Here is a 23,661-nt window from a genome sequence, read left to right as displayed (position 1 = left end):
CCATTCTCCCTGGTGTGAGGTGGGATCTCATTGTGGTTTTGATTTGTGTTTCTAAACGGGGCATTCTTAACCAGCATGGTGCCCTGCCTCTCCAGGAAGTGGTGAGCTTCAAAGGTGAGATCTGGTCCCTGTCTTCCAGTTGTTGATTGACTGATGGAAGAGTGAGGCGCTTGACACAGGTGGTGATGTTCTAACAGAGGTGGGCACTTCAGTGCTGTCGGGGCCCCGTACTCTGGTTCAGCAGGAATGTACCCCAGCGCCGTCACCTGGTTCCTGCCTGTGCGAGGGAAACCTGTTTCTGAAACATAGGCCTGCTGGAATCTTTTGGAGGGAGGCCTCTGCAAAGGGCCTCAGTGTCCCAGCTGGTACTGGCACTTTGTACCGAGGTTGGCCGGTCCTGCTAGAGAGGATGGCTAGGCCATTTACAGAAGTTAGCATGCACTTCAGTCCCCCTGGACCTGGCCTTCCAGCAGGGAGGGCCCAAATGATGCTCTGTCCTGGCATTTCATATCCCCTTCCATTCCAAAATAATTTACTGGATTGGAAAATAGAGATAATACAGTAATCGGGTTAACACATATTTATAGAATGTGAGTTACTGGGTCATTGAGAGGATTTTGGTCCTTTCATGGGTTTGGGAGCAAAGGCACTAACTATCATTCTGGAATTGGGCTTTGGCACACCCAGAGGCACAGCCAGTGGGCAGTGTGACTTCCAGGGCTGCCCTTGAGGCCAGGAGTCAGGTCACCTTATAAAGCTGAATCAGTGTTTTCTAGAGGAGGCTGCTGCCCATGCTCACAGGTAGAAGAAAACTCAGCAAACATGTAGAGTCTGTGCAGGTGACTGCAGGAAGGTGAAGGCAGGGCCAGTGTGGGCATCATGCACATGCAGCGGCTGTACCAGCATGTACAGGACAGGCCCAGGGCCAACTGCATTTTAAAAATTTTTTTCTTTTTTAAAAAAAATTTTACTAATTAATTATGAGAGAGAGATCACGTGCATAAGAGTGTGTGCACACTCAGAGGGGGAGGGGCAGAGGGAGAGGGACAGGCGACAGGCAGGCTCCACATCTGAGGCAGGTCTGGATCCCACAACCCTGAGATCATCATGACCTGAGCTGAAACCAAGAATCAGGCGCTTAACTGACTGAGCCCCACATGTGCCCCTCCCCCTCCGTCTTTTTAACCTGCCTGATTTCTCCCCACCTTCCCAGCCGTCTCTGAGCAGGATTCTCTCTGGGGTGTTGCATCTGTGGCTGCCAGCGCATCCACGACTGTCCCTGCCTATCGTGACCCTGCCCCGTGTGGTCATGAGTCTTAAGCCCCAGGAGCCAGCACGACTTGTGATTGCCATCCTTTTCCCAACTGCCTGTCTTTCCTGAGGTCATTCTGAATTAATGAGGTAACTGCATTTACAGAGCCTCTGAATGAGCGAGTGGGATTGGCGCTGCTGCCGTGCCCCTGGCACTTATTGGGCACCCATCGTAAGCCAAGTCTTGTGCTTCCTAGCTGAATGACCTTCTTTGAGTATGTTTACCTTCTTGGTTTCCTGTGGGGATGATGGCCACTACTTGGCTGGCTTTGGGGGCGGTGGGGGGGAGGAGGTGGTCGGAGCAAGATAACCCGTGTGTGGAAAGAGTCTAGTATATTTGAGGTCTGCAGTGAGGACCTGCGTCAACAGATGGATGTGACATGGCTTCTGAGCACCTTGTGTGGACACTACCCCATCTGCTCCTGCTTGTTAGCATGCCTCTCCGAGGCTACCGAGAGTAAGTGTGGTCTGGTAGGTGTGCCTTGCTTGGCTGGAGCGTGGCCAGCTCTGGAGGGCCCGTGCCTTGACCAAGTGCACCATGTGGATTGTGTTCACAACATGGGCTTTGGTCAAGCAAGCATTCCGTCTCCCATTGAATTCTTATGTGGGTGACTTCTAGGTCCTGAGAGTAGGACTTTACATTTGATTGTGCCTCGAGCAACCTCCCTGTGGGAAGTGAATGAGTAGAATGGCCCTGGGACCGTGTGATGCTCTGATTTTTGACTAGGGACAAGTGACTTAATCTCTTAAAGCCTTGCTGCCTTATTCTGACAGGACATTTAGCCCTGAGAATTGATTCATAGAGAGGTAAGGTAACCCAGGGGTGGGAGCAGCAGCAAGTTGCTCCCACCTCGGGGCCTGAAGGGCCTGTAGGAGGAGGGGTAGTAGCAGAGCCAGGGAACTGGGCCCTGAGCTGAGAACCACAGCAGGGCCTTCTCGGTGGAAGGAGGGGCCTGTTTTAATGATCTCCTATCACCTGGTTGGTGAGCAGAGGGTCTCGCCTTCACGTTAAGCAGATGGCCAAACACATGGTCCTTGGCCCCTGACAGTGATAATAGCGGTTTACTTGCGACACATACAGCCCCAGGGAGGAGGCCACTGTGTGCACACAGGGCCACGTGGAGGTCACGTTTAGGAACAGAGTGAAGCCAGGGGCTGTGGGAGGCAGGTTCTGTAGTCCCAAGGGGGTGGGTGCCCCTGGCTCTGGTGAGGATGTCGTTGGCTTGTTTGAAGAGGTCCATGGGCTGGCAGGGAGCTGAAACCCGCCATTCAGGGGTAAGCAGGAACTGCTCCTGGGAGAAGCCCTGGGGTTGGGGGCATTCATGGATGCAGGCTGGGGGCCGGCCTTGTGTGGAGGCCAGTGCAGGCCCTCCTGGCTCCACCACAGGCCGAGACAGCACCTGATATTGGGCCTTGTTTTTAGGCCTACAGCCATGAAGGTGACCCAGCTGCTTCCAAATGGCACAAGTGGGGCCTCCCCGCCCTGCCTCCTTCCTGTCTGCCTCCCCCTGCTCCCAGTGCATTAGCGCCTTTAGTTTTTCCAGTGCTTCACAGACACTGCTTTGCTTCATCTATAAAGCAGCCCTGTGATGTGGGAGTTGTCACCCCATTTCCACACAGAGATACCTTGGCGTGAAGGACCATTACCCTCCATCTGCTCCACTTAGGAAAAGGCATCAGACCCAAGGCCGTCCGACTCTGACGTGCAGGATATTTCAAAGGCGGAGGTGGATTTGCAGGAGGGTGTGGAGGCCCCCTCCGCAGGCGCTGTTCGAGGCTCGGCACCCAGTCCCCTGTTTCTGATTTTGAGTTCTTGTTTCCTGAGGAGGGTCTCTCCTACTGACTGTGCTGCTCCCATTCAGCATGGATCTGCTTCTCCTTAAGGTGATATAACCTAGATGGTCCTTGTGGTGGGGAAATTCAGTTTAGCTCCAATTCCGTTTATAAGAGCAAAGGGTGCATTGATTCTGTCGGTGAGAGGAAGCCTCACAGAAGGAGCAAGGATGAGCTGGCCCCGAGCTTGGTGCTCTGCCCTTGTGCCTCGCTCATGGGGACGGGACGGGTGACTGCATTACAGCACCCATGAGTCTGGAATTTTCTTGGTACTTGGATCAATCACATTTTAAATGGTTTGCTTCTTCTTTTGCTTTTGAGGCTGCATCAGAATTTTCAGGGGGGCTCAGTAAGTCACATACTGCCTCAGTTCCGCCCTCCTGATCACAACTGTCATTGTCGTTGTAGAAAAACTGTATGGTGACTTCTTGAGTTGGAACCTGGAAGAAACCCTTGCCCAGTTTCCTCTGCAACCAGGGAAGGTGGCCACTTTCGTGGTCAACATCAAGGTGAAGCTGGATTTCTCATGCCAGGAGAATCTCCTCCAAGACCTCAGTGACGGTAAGCCCCTGTGACCCCCACTCACCCCCTGGTCTTAACTAGCAGGTTGCAGCTCCTCTGTGCCTGCTGCTCGCTTGTCGTAACTTACTTGCCGTTCATATTGGCTCAAGCTGCTTGAGACGTCTCCTGGGCACTTAGTTTGCCTACAGAGTTCCTGTACAGATCTGAAAATAAAGAAGTACTTCCTAGTCAAATCATTTCTTAATTCACAGTCTTTACTATTTTATGCTCATTTGCCAGGAGGGCATCCTGAAAGGGTGGAATTACTGTATTTTTTTCAAGTATCACTGCTGTGATCTAATTAGCTGTGATGATAAAATTCTCCTTCAGAGTTTGGTGGTTTCTCTAAGGAGGTGGCGCCTGGAGAAAAATGGGCATTTATACTTGTAGCGTTAGGGCCAGCTAATTAGGAGTAAGATTTACTAGGTTAATTGTGTCAGACTACGAATGGATGTGTGCATTCATACTTCCATTTGGAGGCATCGTGGGGTGTATTAGTTAGCTCAGGCTGCCATAACAAGATGCCACAGACGGTGTGTCCACACGTCAGAAACTGAATTCCTGTGGTTCTGAAGGCTGGAGGTCTGAGATCAGGGTGCTCACATGTGTCCCCTCCAGTTCTTATGAGGATAGCAGTCCTGTCAGATTAGGGCTCCACCCTTATGACCTCACTTAACCTTTATGGCCTTCTCACCTTTGGAGACAGGAGGCCCTGTCTCCAAATACAATCACATCTGGGGTTAGGGTTTCAACACAGGAATTTTGGGGGCCACAACCATTCAGTGGTTTGAGACAGCAGATTTTGTCAGTAGAACTTGCTGTGTAACTTCGGGTGAGCAACTTTGGCTTCTCTTAGTTTGCTAGTTTATGAAATGATCATCGCCATCTTTAGGGTTGTTGGGAGGATTTGTACTCTACTCCACCTGCAGCATGGTGAGGGTTCAACGAATGTCAGTTAGGTTCTATCTCCCCATCACTCATCTGTACCATTACATGACATTTAGCTGTCTCTTCTTACAAAACAAGCACTGGACTAGCCTCTTGGACAACAGAATGAGTAACAAGGAATGGTCTGTCTCCTGGAGGAAAATGATGATGGCAGCTAATATTTAAGAGGTTTACATAAATCAACTCACTGAATCCTTGCAGCAACCCTATGAAATAGGTGCTCTTAATGTCTCCATTTTACAAATGAGGGCATTAAGGCCCAGGAAGGTTGACTAATTTTCCAGAGGGCACACAGCTAGAAAGTGGCAGAACTGGGTCACGAATCCAGGCAGCTTGGCTCCGGAATCCGTCCTTGTAACCCTTCTGTGGCTCAGAGGGTCAGCCGGAAAAATAAATACGGAATTAGAGTGCCCTGAGACTCAGGGACCCGATGAGATGCAGCTCCCTTTATCTGGCAGGGTCCTGTAGGGGCTCCCGAGTTGATGTCGGGCTTGGGCCTGAACCAGGAAGTTTCCTCAACGAGGAAGCCTGGGTCCCCTGGGCCTTGTAAGGAATCAGCTGGTACACAGGCCCAGAGGCCTGTCAGTTATGAAGTGGGTTTTACCTCCAGGGACTAGATGTCTGTCTGTCTGGCTGTCTCTGGGACTCTGTTCCTAGCCAGTCTCAGTTGCGCCTGGGTGTTTAGGAAGGCTGCTGTTCCATTGAACTCAGGAAACAAAGGTTAGTTACAGTTTCATGTTCCCGTGACGGGGAACTCTCTTCCTCCGTCTCGTCCCTCTGAGGGATCTCTGGCCACATCGGCCACCTCATCCCAGGAGCGTGCCCGGATGTCCTGCTTAATCCTTTGTCCTGGCACTGCTCTTACCCAAATTGCTTTCCCCCACCATCTGCAGACCCACCCCTGACGTTCAGATCACAGTTGAGGAGCCTCCCTTGTGGAGAGGCCACCCTGACCACGTCAGCTGGACCAGAGCCCCATCCCTCATCATTCTTGTCATAGCACCTGCATTATTAACTGCACTTGTTCTCTGGAAGTATTGTGTCGGTTTTCCCTGTCCCTCTGTCTCCATCCTCTAGATGAGACCCCATCTGTCCTATTCAGGCTGTATTCACACTATCTGGGCCACAACGGAGAAAGAGCTATGGTATGTTTGTGGTCTGGATGAGTGGGAGCACCTCTCCCCCCTCCTTCTCTTAGTATGGGGGCTCCACTCCTCAATGTCATTGCCTCTCAGGGCTCCACCTTGTGGCAGTGTCACCCTGGGCGTTAGGGCTTCAACATCAGAACTTGGAGGGGGGACCTAAACATTCAGTCCATAACACTGTTCATGAAATTTACATTCCTGTGCTCTCTGCTGTTTAGCCATAATGAGCTTCCTCGTATAATACTAATATTTGATTAACATTTTTTTGTATATTATTAACAAAGGTAGAAAAGCAGATTTACTGTTGGACACATCAGAAACTGTGAAAATGTCAAGTGGATTTAACATTGTATCAAGACTTAAAGAATATCAGATAAGCTGGATTTTTTTTTTTCTGTTTGTAAACTGCTTGATATCACCAGACTACATTTTTCTGCAAGTAGACAGGGGGTTACAGAAAGAGGTTCTGACTTTTCTTTTTCCCAGGAAGGGAGTTTGGTAAAATAAATGGTGCCTGACACCTGTCCAGGGAGTGCTTGATTAGATATTGTCCCAGGGGCTTGTCGGGGCAGGGAGACTTCCAGCCGAGCTATCTGGCTGTGAGAGTGAAGGACAGGACACTGACCTGGCCACCTGCCAAAGGTGGCACGCCCTCCCCGAGAGACACCACAGGAGGCCTCCAGGGGAAACCGTACCTGTCTTCGTTTTGGTGGCTGTGAGTTTATGTGCTCAGGCAAGACAGGGTTTGCTATATTACGGTGTTTCTGCCTTTTGTTACAGAGCTCTGGAGCATTGCCTCTGCCTTTCCAAGCTGAAAGTAAAATTGTAGTCTGAGATTTGTATTCTGGGAATATCTTCTCCTCTCCTTTAAAATAAAGCCAGGTCAAAGGGAGCTAGGATTATGATCAGTGAGTGCTTTTGTAAATGGAAGGCTGGCCTGTTTTCCCATCAGTTAGCCACAGCACACATGTGAAATAGGACATGGTTATTACTAACTGGATGCCCCCTTTACTGATGATTTGTGAATAGAAGCTCTGGCTGGTACTTTCCGCAGCAAACTGAGAATCTTAATGTCCGCAACCAGGGAGAGTTTTATAGAGTTTTATATGGGCACCAAGGCCCACGAAGGACCTTACGGGGTTGGGTAAGCGGGTGATCGTCGTATGTGTAGTTTTGGCCAAGGATTCAATAACTTAAGAAACAAAACAAACAAACAAAAAAGAGAAAAGACAAAAGACTCCCCCAGACTCTCAAACACAGAGAGCACCCTGGCGGTTGCCAGAGCAGAGGTGGCGGGGGGGGGGGTGCCTGGGGGGCTGGGTGAAGTGGGCAAGGGGATTGGGAGTGCACTGACCCCGGTGGCCAGGGGCGTGTCAAGTCATTGTGTCGCACACTTCAAGCTGATACCATACTGTGTGCCAGGGACTACTGTGGCCTCTGGGAACTGGGAGGTGACCCTTGTGTGGCTCTCAGTCCAACACTTTCAGAAACCGTCAGCCGAGGAGCACCTATGGACCCAATTTGCTTTTCCAGTGTGGACTCAGATTAACTATGTGTACTGAAATTAGATGCCATTTTAAGAATTTAGAGCAATAAATATAGCTATCATGCAAACCAGGACACTGGAGTTGTGTGGGCTGTAGGTACATAGAGGAGAGTTAATATTTATCAAGCGATATCAGGTGCTGCCTGTAAGCCTGGACTAGCTCCTTGATTTAGACTCTGGGAAGTAGATGATTTTATAAAACGATTCCCATTTTGTAACAACAGGTGGGAGGATGGTTGTTGAAAGGAGATTGAAGAGAAATCCAACAATAAAATGCTATGTGCAATCCTAATCCTGTCCTGGATTTAATAAAAAGACTCGAAGGATATTTTTGGGACCTCAGTGTTCTGGATGGGGCACAGGAGCAACGGCCTTCCTTAGCAGCCACCCCGCACAGCGCAGGAGGTAAGGGGAGGGCTCACATGCTCTCCGTGTCCCTGGGCTGAGGACCCAGCTGCTCTCGGCATTGAGCTGTGTCGCAGAGTGAGAGGGGTAACACCGCCCTCCTCAGTGTGATCTGTTGTGGATTTTATTGCTTCTGGTGTGTCAGCACTTCTCCACTGGACTCCTGGACTTCCACAGAGGCTCTCTCATTTGTGGGTGATTGTCTAAATCAGCGTGCTTTTGGGGGAAGGCCATAGAAAACTCTTACTCCTCCATCATAATGATGCCACTGTCTGCAAAAGTGGTTTTACTGCTTTTAGTAATTCTTTAAGAGATAATAAGGGTATTGGTATTTGGACTGTATTGATGTGGAATAAAGTGAGTAATTAATTTTGTGGCCCTCTGATTCTAGCATCTGGTCTTGAACTAGGATTCTTGTATAGAAGAAAAGAGGTAACAGATGTAAGAGAATAGAAATTAAGTAAAAACATTGAATAAAACTTGAATAAAAATAACAGCATGAAATTATGAGGTATTGGGGCACCTGGGTGGCTCAATCAGTTGAGTAGCCAAATCTTGATTTTTGGCTCAGGATCCTGGGGTCAAGCCCTGTGTTGGGCTCTGTGCTCAGCAGGGAGCCTGCTGGATGTTCTCTCCCTCTGCCCCTCCCTCTACTTGCATGACCTCTTTCTCTGTCTAAAAAAAAAAAAAAAAAAAAAAAAAAATTAATTAAAAAATGAAATTATGGGGCACCTGGGTTTCAGTTAAGTATCTGCCTTTGGCTCAGGTGATGATCTCAGGGCTGTGGATTGAGAGCCCCATGTCAGGCTCCCTGCTCAGCAGGAAGTCTGCTTCTCCCTGTTTCCCCACTCCTCTCCTTGCTCGGGCTTGTTCTTTCAAATAAATAAGTAAAATCTTTTTAAAAAGTGAAATTACAAGGTATTTTAAAATAAATCTGCTTGCCCTGTATACTGCCAAGGCCTGGAAACTGACCAGCCTCAGAGCAAGGAGCTTTCTGAATCTCCACATCATGGTCTGGAAGCACTCTTCCCGACTCAGAGAAGCCCGGGCTCCTTGGAGAAGTGGCCTGTTCCTGGTCTGGAGTAGGAAGTGTAGTAAGACGATCTTGAAGCATGGCATGAGACCTATAGCAAAGACGCTGTCAGTGTGAACTGACGTTGTGTCAGGAGGACCCGACCCAAAGGCACTGCCTCTGACAGTTTGAGGATCACTAAGGGTGACAGCTGTTTTAATTCTGCATTCTTCGTGCTGCTAGAAAGAATCTTCCACCTTTGCAAATGACTGGGAACCAGTTCATTATTTTGAACGTGATAAGTAATGAGTATTCATTCTGCTTTTCTATGCACGTGGACCAGTGGATGACCCAATAGTTGATGACAGGAGTTTCTTTTTACCCACGTGCTCTAGCTAACAGTAGAAGAGGGATGATAGAATCAGAATACCATCATTTTGTGGTTCCTGATAGATGAGTGGACCAGGACCATGAGCATCCACATAACAGAGTAAGAGACAAACACCGTGTTCCTCCTGGGGGGAACAAACAGGATGATATTTCCAGGCACGTGTTTGTGGTGGTTGTAGAGAACGGAATGTAGTTCTGTGGACAAATGGAGACTTGGAAATTTTTATAATGGGTCTGTGATACTAGTACGTGGGAAGCATCTTACCCGTGGCTGGGTGGAGGGTGGGAGAGGGTGATGCAAGATCCTGTCCTTTATCCACTGCTTTTGCATTTTGAGAAGGAACCAGCGGACATTGCTGAACAGAATTCATTCAGTCTCCTGAACTTTGATGCTGTGGAGAGAGGGTGCTTCTCTGCATCATGGAGCGCCCCCACCGCCACATTCATTCAGAGATTTCTGATGAGCATGTGCCTTGTTGCCTGCTGCCTGCGGACCATCCTCCCCATCCTCCTCTCACCTCGTGCACCACTTTTCACAAAGGCCACTGGGTAGAGGCGGTCTCAGCTTCCTTCTCGTGTCTGGAGTAGGTTTGTACTTCCATCTGTTTAATCTGGGAGGAAGAGGTCTCTCCTCTAATCCAAGGAAATTCCTTGACGTGTGTTCAGGATCCTTTCTCTTTATTTATTTTTTTTAAAGATTTTATGTATTTATTCATAGAGACAGAGAGAGAGGCAGAGAGAGAGGCAGAGACACAGGCAGAGGGAGAAGCAGGCTCCATGCAGAGAGCCTGACGTGGGACTCGATCCAGGGTCTCCAGGATCACGCCCTGGGCTGCAGGCGGCGCTAAACCACTGTGCCACCAGGGCTACCCTAGGATCCTTTCTCTTTAGACCTTTAAACTGGAGCACTGGTTTTTTTAAGTCACAGTGTGTGGACAACATGCACCAGAGGCCGCTTGATAACATGCAGAGTCCTTGGCCTGCCAGCCCTTCTAAATCCGTCTCCAAGAGCGCTGGGCTGGGCTCTGTGTTTCTGACAAAGTCCCCTGGGGATTCCTCTGTGCACTGAGATCTGAACAGTTTTGTCCAGTCCTTCAGGAAATATGCACGATCTTTATCTTACAATCTAGGTGACACAAAACAAACCCTCCTCACACCCATGGATTTCTGTATCCTTGCTGCTTTTTCCTTCCCTCCCTGGTCTTTGTCCTCCTTTGGCTACTGAGGCCGGGTCCCTCTTTGGGTCAGGCCCCACTCATCAGCTGCCATGATGTCTGGGTGCCCCCTCCTCCCTTCAGACTTGTCCATATTAGTTCTTTTTGTCTATATTCCAACTAATGACTTTCCTAACAGTTGGTCCTTTGCCCTGCTTTTATGTCATATTGTCCTAAATGATTATAAGAGCTCCCCAAACCTACAATTCCAGTGCTGTGCTGAGACTCTGAAATCTTTATTTCTGCTCCTGAATTCCACAGCTTTATTTTTAGCTGGCTTCCTGACATTGTCACCTGGCAGTCCCCAAAGCCGCTCATGTGCAATCCATGTAAACTCTGATAGGCTGCAGCTCACTGCAGACCTGCTCCTCTTGCTTTGCTTCCTCTGTGGATGAAAGCTGTCACTGCACCCAGAAGTGGACTGTGCCCCTGCACTGCTAATGCTCCATCAGCTCCCCAGCAAGTCCTGTCTACTCTGTCTCCAAGAAACACCCCTGCATCCCTCCCCTTTTCCCCGGGAACCTTTGTAAGAACCTACTAATCTCCCTGCCACTGGCCTTGCCTTCTTGAATCCATCCTCTGTTATGTTTTTGCTTTTTCTTGAAAACAAATGTGCTTCTGACTTTGGTATATAAGGCCCTATATAATCTGGTCTCACCCTCCCCTCTGCCTTCCTGGCCTCATTTCTGCCACTTTCCTTGCACTTCATACTTTGGCTGTTCTGAAATACTGTGTTGAGTTGCTGCCTTTTCTTCCACCTGCAATGACCATCAGCCTTCGTCTGCTAGCCCCAGCTTTCGTCACTTCCTCTTTGAAGGCCTCTCCTGGTGTGCATGTTACTTTGGCATCTTTGAATACTGTTAGTTTCTCCCATACTGTTCCTGCCCCCAGCACAGGGCTGGCTCAGAGGAGATGCCAAGCAAATATTTATTGAATGAGGGATAACAGGCATGTCGTGAAGCCACATTGAGTGTTCCTGACCCAGAGGTCAGGAAAGGGAGAGCTGTCTGGGTCGGGATGATCACACTTTGATTTCTGGATGCAGGGCCCTTGAATGGTGCCTCACTGAAGGGTGAGCTCAACACCAGAGGGTAGGGATGGAGGCAATGGGATAGAGGTCTGGGTGGAGAGAGAGGCTCTGGGTAGGATGGTGGGGCAGGCAGGCTGTGGGAAGCCTGAAACTCGGGAAGAACCGTAGCCTTTATTGGAAGGTCCTGGAGAGCCACGGAGAGCTTTTCAGAAGGTCGATATGATGGAGATTGTTTTGAGAAGGTGAGTGGGTGGATTCACCTGGGTGTGGTAGGTGACAAGTGTCATAGATTAGGGGTGAGAATGATGGGTCTTAAGCAGGAGAGAGCCTGATTGGTTGGGGAGGAAGGCCTGTGGGCATCCCTTTCCCTGAAAGATTCCATGTGTTTGTGGCATAGAGTTTAGGAGCTGGCCACGTAGTTTGGTGAGCTCCTATCAGAATTTATTCTGTTCTCTTTGGAAAAAATGCAGTTTTTCTTGCCTGAAATACCTCATGCTTATTATGCTTAAGATAAGCTTTGCCTATGGGAAGGTGGACCTGTTCAGAATTGGATGCCCGAGGCTTTTACAGACGTGATTTTATGAAGGTGGCCAAGGATTTTACTGAATCGTCTGTTTCTGAGGCTGGAGAGTATCAGGGATGGGAAGGGACATTTATTGAACGCTCAGCATGTTCGGGGCATGTTGTTAAGGCACCTCCTGTTGGTTGCCCCTGAGGTGGTGCCACTGTCCCATCAGGTGACACCCGCAACTCTGTGGCATCCCTCTCCTGGCATTGGTCTCTAGCTGCTGCAACTGTGTCTGCATGTTTGGTCTTGCTCGCCATGTGCGTCTTAAGGCAGGGCCAGTGTCCTTTGTGTCTTTAATGCCAGCTCCTGTAGCTCTGTGCCTGGAGCTCTCCATTTCCTCTGCTGAGTCCCCATAATCCTCTTCACCATTGCACCAGGAATTCCTTAGAGCTCCACCCAAGACCCTCTTCTACTCTCTGAGTTCCCTCTCTCTTAAGAGTCTCTCATCTGTTCACATGGCTTCAGTAATCATCCCCCTAGGCCAGACATCTCTGTGCTCTTGGCCCGTGTATCTGACCACATGTCCTGGGAAGCTCTTCATTCACGCGGACAGGTGAATCTGGGTGGAGGTTTTTTTGGTGGCTGCTCCCCATCCCCAGCTGTGGTGGGTTTCCATCAGTGCCCTTGTGCAAAGCCTTTGGTGCTCCTCCCCTTGCAGGTTAGGGCTTTGATCTCACAGGGAGAGGCTGGGACTAGTGCAGTGGCTGGCATTCCCCTCACAGCCAGCTCCAAGGAGATACCGTTTCAGGACCCTACGGCAGCCCCCAGGAGCTTTACACTCTTGGAGCCCATACAAGGCCTTTAGTAATTCATTACTAGCTGAATCATTTCTAGCTGAACTTTGTTACTGGTTTTTCAGGTGTCCCTTGTGGGCAAATGCTGGGGGCCCTGTAGCTCCCCATCAACAGATTTAGGATTAGTTTTCCCTGTGACTTTATTTCTCTGATCAGTTTGGGAAAAGTTGGTTTTCAGTTTATCCAGCTTTTTCCTTAAGGATGGAAGCAAAGTTTCAGTTCTGTACATCTCCCAGCTGAGCTCAGAAATCTACCTCCTGTGTTGTAATGCAGACCTGTAGTCATTTGTCAGATCACACACTGCTTTTGTTTTGTGTCCAGTGGGTTATTGGCTTCCTTTCCGAAGGGCAAGGTTACCAATGCGCTGGACGGCCCGTCTGTTGTGTTCAGCCCGTATTGCCCACCAGCCTCCTGACTCTCAAACTGTAACTTCTCCGCCCTGTGGCTCAGCCTCAGGAAAGGTCAGCTTGCACGGCATCCCTCATCCCTGGAGCTCTCAGGAGCACATCTATGGGTGAGAAAAAAGCTTCACAGCACCTCGAAGTCAAGTTTATGTCCCAGACCCCTAATCACCTGCGGAGGTGCCTGTATCCTCGGGCCACGTTAACCCTGCAGGTGGGAAGGTTGACTGTTCTCGGATATAAATTCATGTGGGAAGACAACTTCCTGAACCACCAGGATAGAATGAAAACCCAGGGGCTGTCTTTCCTCAGCCAACAGGTGATCCTTTGCTGGCCCCTGGAGCTGAAGCCTTCAGATCCCTGAGCTCCTTCCTCTCATTACTGCTTTTCCGGCCCACCTGGTGGAGATTCACTGGCAAGCAAATAGGAAGGTGTTCAGTAGAGGGAATTCAGAAGATTTTCCTTTTTCAAAGAGAAAGGGATGATTCTTCTGGATCACTGCAGGTTGGTTTACTGTGAGCTCTGGCTGTTGATTGCACCAAGTCTTGTTAGGTTTGTCTTTTAAGTCTTACCAGCCCTTCTCTCTAACCCCTTTGACCGTTTTGAGATTCTGGTTGGTCTCCCAGCTGCTCACTGTGCTCCCTTCTCTCTGTCTTCCTCGTCAACCTGGTCCTTCCCAAAGCAGAACCTGGCTGTGTTGTCCTGTTAGACGACTTCCCAGGGTTTTGGCATGGACTATGGATGAAGCTCCCAGTGTGGCTTATGTGGTCCGGCCATTGTGGCCTCTTTACTCTCATCCTAGCCCCTTCTCTGCTCCTTGAGCTCGTATTTCAGAAACACGAAATTGCTTGTGTCTCTCTGATTTGCCGTGCTCTCTTAGGCTTACTGTTTGGGTGCAGACCAGTGGCCTTCAGACGTGCCTGCGTTTTGGAATCATGGCAGGGAATCTTTAAAACATTGTTTCGGTTCCCTGACTCCCCTGGACATGGTGATTTGATGGGCATGGAGGCGACCTGGGGCCCTGGGTTTGTAAAGTGTTCCTGATGATTCTTGTGTGCAGCCAAGTTGTGGAACCACTGATAGGGACTGTTTTCCCTCTTGTTGGAAAACCCAGTGCTTATCTCGGTCCGGCTATTTCAGATTCTTGGCGACTTCAGGCAGATGCAGCTGCTGCTCATTTTCCACTCCCTGCTAGGGTAAGTCTCCTCTCTGGCTTAGTGTTGAGGTTTTTAGATATTTTCTGTCCTTTGATCTTCCATATATATTTTAGAATCAGTTTGTCAGATTCCTTAAAGTAGTTTGTTAGAACGCTGAAGGGACTGTGTTGACCTATACATCAACTGGGGGAAAAATTGACATTTTTATGGGAGTCTTCATGTCTCTCAATATTGTCTGCCCTCTCAAATGTCTTTCAGTAACACTTTAATTTTCTCTATAAAGGTCTTAAAGTATTTTACTAGACTTATTCCCAGATACTTTATTTTTGTTATAAAGGTATTTGAATCTTTTTACAGAAATATATGCAATAATGAGCACAGATGTTACATATACAGCTGGATGAATTTTTATTTTTTAAAAGATTTTATTAGAGAGTGGGGATGGGGTGAGCAGAGGAAGAGAGAATCTCAGGCAGACTCCATGCTGAGCACAGAGCCCTACTTGGTGTTCAGTCTCACGACCCTGAGATCATGACCTGAGCTGAAGCCAGGAGTCAGACCCTTAAGCGACTGAGCCACTCAGGCACCCTTGGATGAATCTATATTTTCATACTCCTTCCTCCTTGCAACCAGCACCTAGAACTATATGGGATAACTTGCACCTCCTCTGGTTTCCTGGAGTTTCGTCACTGATGATGACCAGGAACAGAGATGACTGTAACTATGACTTCTGTCACCATAGATTGGTTTTGTCTGTTTTTGACTCAGATGGAAGAAATACAGCATACACTCTTGTGTATCTTTTTTTTTTGGCTTTAAACGACACATTCAAGTTCTGGAGGTCAGAAGTTCAGAATCAGTGTTTTTTTTTTTTTTTTCCTACTCAACATTATGTCTGAGATTCGTGCATGTTGTTGCATGTTGCATTTGTTCCTTTTTATTGCTGGATGGTATTCCACTGGGTTAGCTTATCATAATCGTGATTGATGTTTGAGTTGTTCCCAGCTTTTGGCTATTATGAATCGCTGTAATTTTTCTGGCACAGATATTTGGTTCATTTTTTTAAAAGATTTATTTATTCATGAGAGAGATATATAGAGAGGGAGAGAGACAGGCAGAGGGAGAAGCAGGCTCCATGCAGGGAACCCGATGTGGGACTCGATCCCGGGACTCCAGGATCATGCCCTGGGCTGAAGGCAGGTGCTAAACCGCAGAACCACCCAGGCTGCCCGGTGCATTTGTTTTGTATTAAGAGTCTGTTTCTTGGTTTTTCTGTTTCTTCCCCTCCCCACTCCATTTGCTCATTTATTTCTTAAATTCCACATACGAGTGAAGTCATATGATATTTGTTTTCCTCTGATTGATTTCACTTATAATAGTACCCTCTAGTTCCATGCATGTTGTTGCAACTGGCAAGATTTCATTCTTTTTGAGGGTTAATACTCCATTGTACATATACCACATCTTCTTGATGCATTCATCAGTTGATGGATACTTAGGCTCTTTCCATAATTTGGCTATTGTTGATAATGCTATGAATATTGGAGTGCACATATCCCTTCAAATCAGTATTTTTATATTCTTTGGGTAAATACTTAGGACTGCAGTTGCTGGGTCATAGGGTTGTTCTATTTTTAACTTTTTGAGGAACCTCCATACTGTTTTTCAGAGCAGCTACACCAGTTTGCATTCCTATGTGGTGAGAACAGTTAAGATCTTTTGTAGCAACTTTATGTAATATACCACAGTAAATATTATATTGTTATATTGTAATGTAATAAATATAATTATAGTGCTGTGCACTAGATCCCCAGAAAGTATTCATCATCATTTTTTAAAAAGATTTTAGTTATTCATGAGAGACACAGGCAGAGGGAGAAGCAGGCTCCATGCTGGGAGCCCAATGTGGGACTCGATCCCCGGACCCCAGGATCATACCCTGAGCTAAAGGCAGAGGCTCAACCACAGAGCTACCCAGGTGCCCCAAGTGTATTCATCTTCTAATTGAAAGTTTGTACCCTTTAACCAACATTTCTCCATTTCCCTACCTCTCAGCCCCTGGTAACAACCATCATTCTCTCATTTCTGTGAATTTGGCTCTTTTAGATTCCACATATAAGTGATCTACAGTATTTCTTTCTTGGACTTATTTCACTTAGCATAATGCTTTCAAGGTCCATCCATAATGTTGCAAAAGGCAAGATTTCCTTCTTTCTTATGTAATAATGTTGGATTGTATAAATGCCACATCTTCTTTACCCTATTACTGTGTAGATGGGTATTTAGGTGGTTTTTGTATCTCAGCTCTAATATTGCAATAAGTATGGGAGTCAGATAGCTCCTTGAGGTCTTACTTTTATTTCCTTAGGATATATGTATATTTGGAAGTGGGGTTGCTGGATCATAATGTAGTTCTAAAGTTTTGAGGGGGTCTCCGTACTATTTTCCATGGTAGCTGCACCATTTAATGTTACCATCATCAGTGCACAGGGATTTCTTCACATACTCACCAACCCATATCTCTTTTTTTGTTTTTTTTTTTTTTAAAGATTTTATTTATTTATTCATGAGAGCGAGAGACAGAGACACAGGCAGAGGGAGAAGCAGACTCCATGCAAGGAGCCTGGAATGGGACTTGATCTTGGGACTCTGGGATAATGACCTGAGCCAAAGGCAGATGCTCAACCCCTGAACCACCCAGGTGCTTCCCCATACCTATTTTTTTTTTTTTGATGACTGCCATAACTGGTGTGAGGCAATAGCTCATTGTGGTTTGATTTGCATTTCCCTGATGATGAGTGATGTAGAGCATCTTTTCACATACCTGTTACTATCTGGAGGTCTTTCTTGGAAAAGTACTCAGGTATTCTAATTTTTAGATTGTTGGGTTGTTATTGGGTTGCATGGGTTCTTCATATATTACCAAATAGATGATTAGCAGAAATTTTCTTCCATTCTGTAGGTTTTCTTTTCACTTTGCTGGCTGTTTCTCTGGCTGTGTGGCAGCCTAATTCGCTCATTTTTGTTTTGGTTGCTTGTGCTTTTGGTGTCCTATGAAAAAAATGCTGCCAAGACCAATGCTAAGGTGGTTTCACCCTATGTTTTCTTCTAGGATTTTCAATGTTAAAATTCCTATGTGTAAGTCTTAAGCTATTTTGAGTTATTTTTTCTGAATGGTGTCAGATAAGGCTCCAGTTTTATTTTTCTGCTCGTGGTTATCCACTTTCTCCAATACCACTTATTTATGAGTCTATTCTTCCTTTTTGAGTATTCTTGGCTCTCTTATCAAATATTAGTTGACAGTGTATGTGGGAGTTTATTTCTGGGCTCTCTGTTCTGTTAGTATGTGTGTCTTTTTTTTTTTTTTGACAGCGCCATACTGTTTTGATTACTAAAGCTTTGTAGTATAGTTTGAAATCAGGAGGTGTGATACCTCCAAGTTTTTTCTTTTTTTTTTTTTTATTTCCCCTCAGGATTGCTTTGGCTACTTGGTCATCTGTGGCTACATATAAATTTTAGGATTGCTTTTTCTTTTTCTGTGAAAAATGCCTTGGAGTTTTGATAGGGATTGCATTGAATCTGTAGATGGTTTAGGGTAGAATGGACATTTTTGACACTATTCTTCCAATCCATGAACAGAGGATATCTCCATTTATATATGTCGTCAATTTCTTTCATCAAAGTCTTAACAGTTTTCAGTGTTTAGATCTTTCACTTTCTTGGTTAAATTTATTTCTAGGCTTTTTACTGTTTTTGCTGCTATTATGAATGGGATTTTCTTTATTTTTCTGGTGTTACTGCCTAGAAAACCAACTGGCTTCTGTATACTAATATACTATCTTGCAAGTTTACTGAATTTGTTTAGACCTAACTTTTGTTGTTGTTGAGTTTTGAGGATTTTCTAGAAGATTAGATCATTTGCAGATAAACCCAATTTACTTCCTCCTTTCTGATTCAGATGCCTTTTATTCATCTTGCCTGATCCATCTGGCCAGGACTTCTCTTCTAATACTGTACTGAGTAAGAGTGTGAGAGTGGGCACCTTTGTCCTGTGCCTTGTCTCAGAGGAGAAGCCTTTCAGTGTCTCATCGTCGAGTATGAGAACAGTGGGTTTATCATATATGCCTTTGTTATATTGACAAACATTCTTTCAACACCCAGTTTGAGGGTTTTTATCATGAAAAGATTTTGAATTTGGCAAATGCTTTTTCTGCATTTGTGGAGATGTTATAAATGTTACCCTTCATTCTGTTATTGTGGCATATCACCCTCATTGACTCATGTGTGTTGAGCTGCCTTTGTGTCCCAGGGATGGCCCTCACTGAATCATGGTGTTTAATCCTCTTAATGTGTCATTGAATGAAGTTTACTGATGTTTTATTGATGATTTTTCCATCTGTATGCAGCAGGGATATTGATCTGTAGTTTTCTGGTGGTCTTGGTCTGACTTTGGCATCTAGATAATCATACTGGCCTAGGAAAATGAGTTTGCAGTATTCTCCTCAGGTTTTTGGGAGAGTTTGAGAAGAATTGGCATTAATTCTTTAAATGTTTGGAATTCAGCAGTAAGGCCATTTTTGTTAACCTCTTTTAGCCTAGTTTTTGAGATAATTATTTTAAAGATTTTATTCATTTTAGAGAATGGGCATGAGGAGGAGGAGGAGGGGTGGGAAGAGCGTGAGAGAGAGAAAATCTCAAGCAAACTCCACACCAATCAGAGCCAGACGCGGGGCTCAATCTCATGACCCTGTGATCATTACCTGAGCCGAAACCAAGAATCGGACACTTAACTGACTGAGCCATCCAGGTGCCGCATGAGCTGATTTTTGTGTGTAGTGTTGTGATACACATTAGATACTCAAATATTGAATAAGGAGTGGATATTATAGAATATTTGAAGTATGTCATAGTTTTAAATATGGAAATAACTACTAATATTCCATTCTAATGAAGTAATGGGACTCCCACAATCTTTTCCTTGGTTTTTGTAAAGCACTGTATAGTTGAGTACAGTAAGCAGTTAGAGTACATGTTTTCCCCTTACAAGTGTTTGTGGGGTATGCATTTTATCCCATGTACTATATTGCTCTGGGGATTGCCCTGAGGAGTGAAATGAGATCCAGTCCCTACCCTCAAGGAGCTGTCCAACAGAACTCTATGACGGGACAGTGTCCCGTTCTGAGCTGCCCCATAGGGGAGCCACGAACCTTATGTGGTTCTGATCTTTTGTGATGTGGATGACACACCTGAAGATCTGAAGTTTTATTTGATTTTAATTACTTTGAATTCAAAGTCTCATTATCTAATGTCTGTTAGCACAAGTCTAGTGAGAGAAACCAGCAATTTTACAAATAAATGAAAAATTGCAACTTTGCTAAATGCTGAGTAGGAAATGTGGTGATGTTATGGCCATATCATTGGGAAGAACACAGTTTAAGGGGTCAGGGAAGGCTATTCTTTGAAAGTGCTGATGCGGGTAAGGTTTATAGAAAGGGCAGGACTGAAGTGGGTAAAAAAGGGTGGGGTGGGTGAAAACCTTGTGGCAGAAAGAGCAAAGCAATTTCTGGCAACTTATATTTTTGAACAGTGAGTGTTTGAGATGCACACACAAAGTTAGTCCTTGAGAGACTTTGCCCATAGGTATTAATACTAATTTGTTGAGACAGAAAGGTTTTGTGGGATGCTGGGGTCTACTTTTTCTCTTGATAACTTTGTACATTAATGTTTCAACTGGAAACTGTCAGAATTGTAGTTTCTGTGATTTGGCTAATGAAGAAGTAAGGACGTTCCCTGTTTTGCAGGGATGTTCAGTGCTTGAAGACTGCTGCGAAGAGCACATATAACATTCAGATTGTACTTTGAATTTCTTGTTTCTAAGGAGAACAAGCACATGCCATTATTTGCCTTGGGACACCACTGCTATCCTTTTATCATCTTGTGAAAAGGCATTCTACTTCCAATCTCAGACTGGCAGTACTCTGGTTTTCCTTCCCAGGTTTTTGATCCTGAAATAACATATGCTAATTGAGCTATTTCTGTGGCTTTCTTTAGAGAAATGATGTTTGTTTATTTGTGTTTGTCTTAACATAGAAATAGAATAAGATGTGTAAACAAGATGTAAAAGCTGTAATGCCCAGAGTGAAACCTCAGAAGAGCACTTGGTTATCAGTGCTGTTGAGCTGTGATTCTAGAGGTCTGGCCCCAGGCTGGAGGCCAAGATGGGCAGAGCCAAGGCTTTAATTCTAGGAGTCTAAGCCCCTTTCAGCAATCTGCTTCTGGACAAACAGGGAATACCCTGCAATTCGAATCCAGGTCCTCCTGTCTCATGGTCCTTTGGGATTACCTTCCTCTGCATGCACAGGGAGAAGGCCCCAGCCAGGGGAATCTGGGGGCCGTGGATGATGCCACAGCCGTCTGCTAGGTGCTGTGACAGATGCTTCAAGTACAGACAAAGATGCACAGTTTCTGTCTCCAAGGTGCTTCTGGTCTGGGAGAGAGGTCAGTGTAGGGCACTGTTGTCCATACCAGGATCCATGTGTGCTGATGGGGGAGCTGCCTGTCTTTGTCAGCAGAGTATGGAGGCAGCTGACAGCTGGAAGGTGTTCGCTTCTCTTGAAGATGTCCAGAGTAGAGAAAGCTGTGCTTGAGGACACGTGTCCGGGCCCTGCCTCCAGCAGCCATGGGTGTCCTTATCTTGGGCTGAGTGTCCCCTGCTTCAGTCTCACCCACTAACTGTCTTAGAGGACAAAGTCAGTAATGTCCTGATGGCAACGGAACTAGTCCGGGGTTTTAAAGTCCACCTTAGTTGGTCTCCTCTGTGGCCAGGGATTCAAGTGTTATCCCTTTCCAACAAAGGGGATTGTCATCAGCAGGCTCCAAGGTAGGACCTTACTGAAAATTGGCTCTTGAGGCACATTGTACCTCAGGTGTCGTGAGGAGGCCTTGCTATGCGTGGATTTCACACCTGCCCCTGGAGGAACAGACAGACTCTCTCGTATGGAGTGTGCCTTGTGTGCTGCATGGTGAACCACACCCTGGTCCCTTGGTTGTCTGTGGTGCCTGACTTTCAGAGGTGCTCCTTAATGAACATTTATGCAGGCCTATATCTGTTTTCTGAGGTCATGCCATCTTCTTTCTCAAATTTCCCATGCTTTTTTGAGTCTCTTCTTCCTCATTCTTTTGAGGCCTCTGGTTATTTGCAAATGTTAATAGCTCATTAACAACTTTCTTCGAAAATTAAATATGCGCTTACCAAATGACCCAGCCATTTACTCCTGGATGTTTAACCACGAGAAATGAAAGCGTATGTCCGTTCAGTGACTTGTACGCAAGTGTTCAAAGCAGCTTTATTTGTCAGAATCAGAAACTCGAAGTAACCTTCGAAGTAACCTTCGAAGTAACTGAATTTCATGAATAGGTGAATGGATAAACAAGTTGCTAGAGCCATTCCATAGAATTCTTTTCGATTGTGGATATGCGTAGAATGTTGGGATCAGTCCAAGATAAGTTTGCCGAGTGATAGAAACCTGACAGAAAAGGGTGTATCATGTGTACGATTCCATCTGAATTAACTTCTGGAAAATGCAAACTCCTCCATGGTGACAGCAGTGCTCACCAGGGGCTGGGAGGAGGCTTGGGAAGACGGCAGTGGGGCGGGGGTCGGAGGGGTGGGGCACAGGATGCATGGGGAAGCTTGCAGCTGATGGGTATGTTTGTTGTCTCAGTCACACTGGTTGTTTTAAGAGTGTCACCTCCCCCAGTTGTACACTTTAAACTCCTGCAGGTTATTAAATTCCATCTCAGTAAGGATGTTAAAAGAACGAGCTCTGGTACTGGAGGAGGAGCAGAGCTGCAGACCGTCCCGGGGAGGGCATTCACAGGGAGCACAAATGTGGTCCTGGACACAGGTGGGAGATGGGCTGGTCCTCCTTTTCCTTGAGGTGCTTCTCTGTTCCCCTTGGGGTTGGCTTCTCAGGGGGGAGAGGGCAGAGGAGCGGGTGGTAGTGACTCCTGAGGAGAGGGAAGACTGGGGATATGGGAGATTGCTCAGCGGTATGTGGTCATGTGTCTGAAGACAGCCTGCGTGGCACAGTGTGTGGTTCCCCCCATCAACCTTAGGGTTAAGGTACCACTGTGGAGAAGGTGACAGGAGTGAGCCTGGAGGGAGGGGGTCTTGTCAATGAGTTCACAGGAACAACAGGCAGGGGAACGACAGGTGCTTTCCAGGGAGGGCTTATAGGTGCAGATAGGGGGTCACCCTCTGTGGTCCAGCCAGCAGGCTTTGGCCTGCTGCATGTCTTGGTGCCACTAGCATGCAGTCCTCTCCATGTGTTTATGGATGGCAGCAGCTGCTGGTGCCCAGGGCAGAGACCTCGAGCTCAAAAAAGCCTCAGATATTTTCCATCTGATCCTTCACAGAGGATGTCTCATGACCTTTGGTTGCCCATGGGATCTGAAGCTGGAGAAGGAAGATACAGACATGGGTGACTGACAGGTAGAGAAAATAGCGCGGGAGTAGGTGGGAGTTTTCAGATCAGACCAGGTTTTAGAGTGGCAGTGTGGGAATATGTGAGTGTCACACAGGTAAACGGAAGGCACAGAGGGTAGGTCTGACCAAGGAGCTCATGTGTGTGGGCCTAGGCTAGCAAGCTGGGAGCCCCTCATGCACTCCATGGGTAGTTATTAAGCATCCCCATACATGATGGGTCCTCAGACTCATGAAGGCACAGGCCTGGAGTGAGGCCTCCTCTCGGGATGGAGACGGAGCCTCCAGAGAGGGGGACCAGCGTCAGAGCAGGGCCGCTGTGGGTGTGAGGACAGCTTTGTCTGAGTGGTAGATGAAGCCCACGGCTACTCCATGAATTTTCTTTCCTTAAGCCTAGTCTAGACTTTCTGAGTGAATGAATCCCTGCTTTCTCTGTGGAAATTGAGATAAGTATTGGCTAATTTCTGAGCCAAATGCTTCTACTCCTTTGGTTTTCTTGAGGATATTTTATGATAAGCAGATGGACTTTTTTTTTTGGCACCCGTGGATTTTAAAAATAAATGAAAATGCATCTTCAGAATATATTCTACCTGGAATAGCATACTGACAAACCCCCACTGGAGATCATTGTCTCTCTTTGCTTTTGAAAATGTATTTTGTTCTAGTTACATCTTAATTCATGTAACTTGTCACAAGAGAAACTTACACTCAGCCTTAACCATTAGATTCTTTTGCAAATGTGCAAAAATGGGCACATTCCTTTAGTAGATCCACCAGTGGAGATGGTTGCTAAGCTATTGTGAGGCTCCTTATGATGGGCTTAGGTGTCTAGGTACATGGTGTGCTGCACAACAGCCTGGC

General features: G+C 46.6%; 1 protein-coding gene across 1 annotated transcript in view; it reads left to right on the top strand.

Moving 5' to 3' along the window:
• TRAPPC9 (trafficking protein particle complex subunit 9) overlaps positions 1–23,661 on the top strand; it is a 542,263-nt gene that overhangs the window by 143,159 nt on the left and 375,443 nt on the right. The window contains exon 18 of the mRNA XM_055314325.1: positions 3,553–3,705. Coding sequence (XP_055170300.1) covers positions 3,553–3,705 — 153 coding nt within the window. The remainder of the gene's footprint in view (positions 1–3,552; positions 3,706–23,661) is intronic.

The sequence above is a fragment of the Nyctereutes procyonoides genome, unplaced genomic scaffold, assembly GCF_905146905.1.
Source record: "Nyctereutes procyonoides isolate TBG_1078 unplaced genomic scaffold, NYPRO_anot_genome, whole genome shotgun sequence".
In the NCBI taxonomy this organism is placed as follows: domain Eukaryota; kingdom Metazoa; phylum Chordata; class Mammalia; order Carnivora; family Canidae; genus Nyctereutes; species Nyctereutes procyonoides.
The sequence above is the reverse complement of the archived record's forward strand: the minus strand, read 5'-3'. Positions and strand labels throughout refer to the sequence as shown.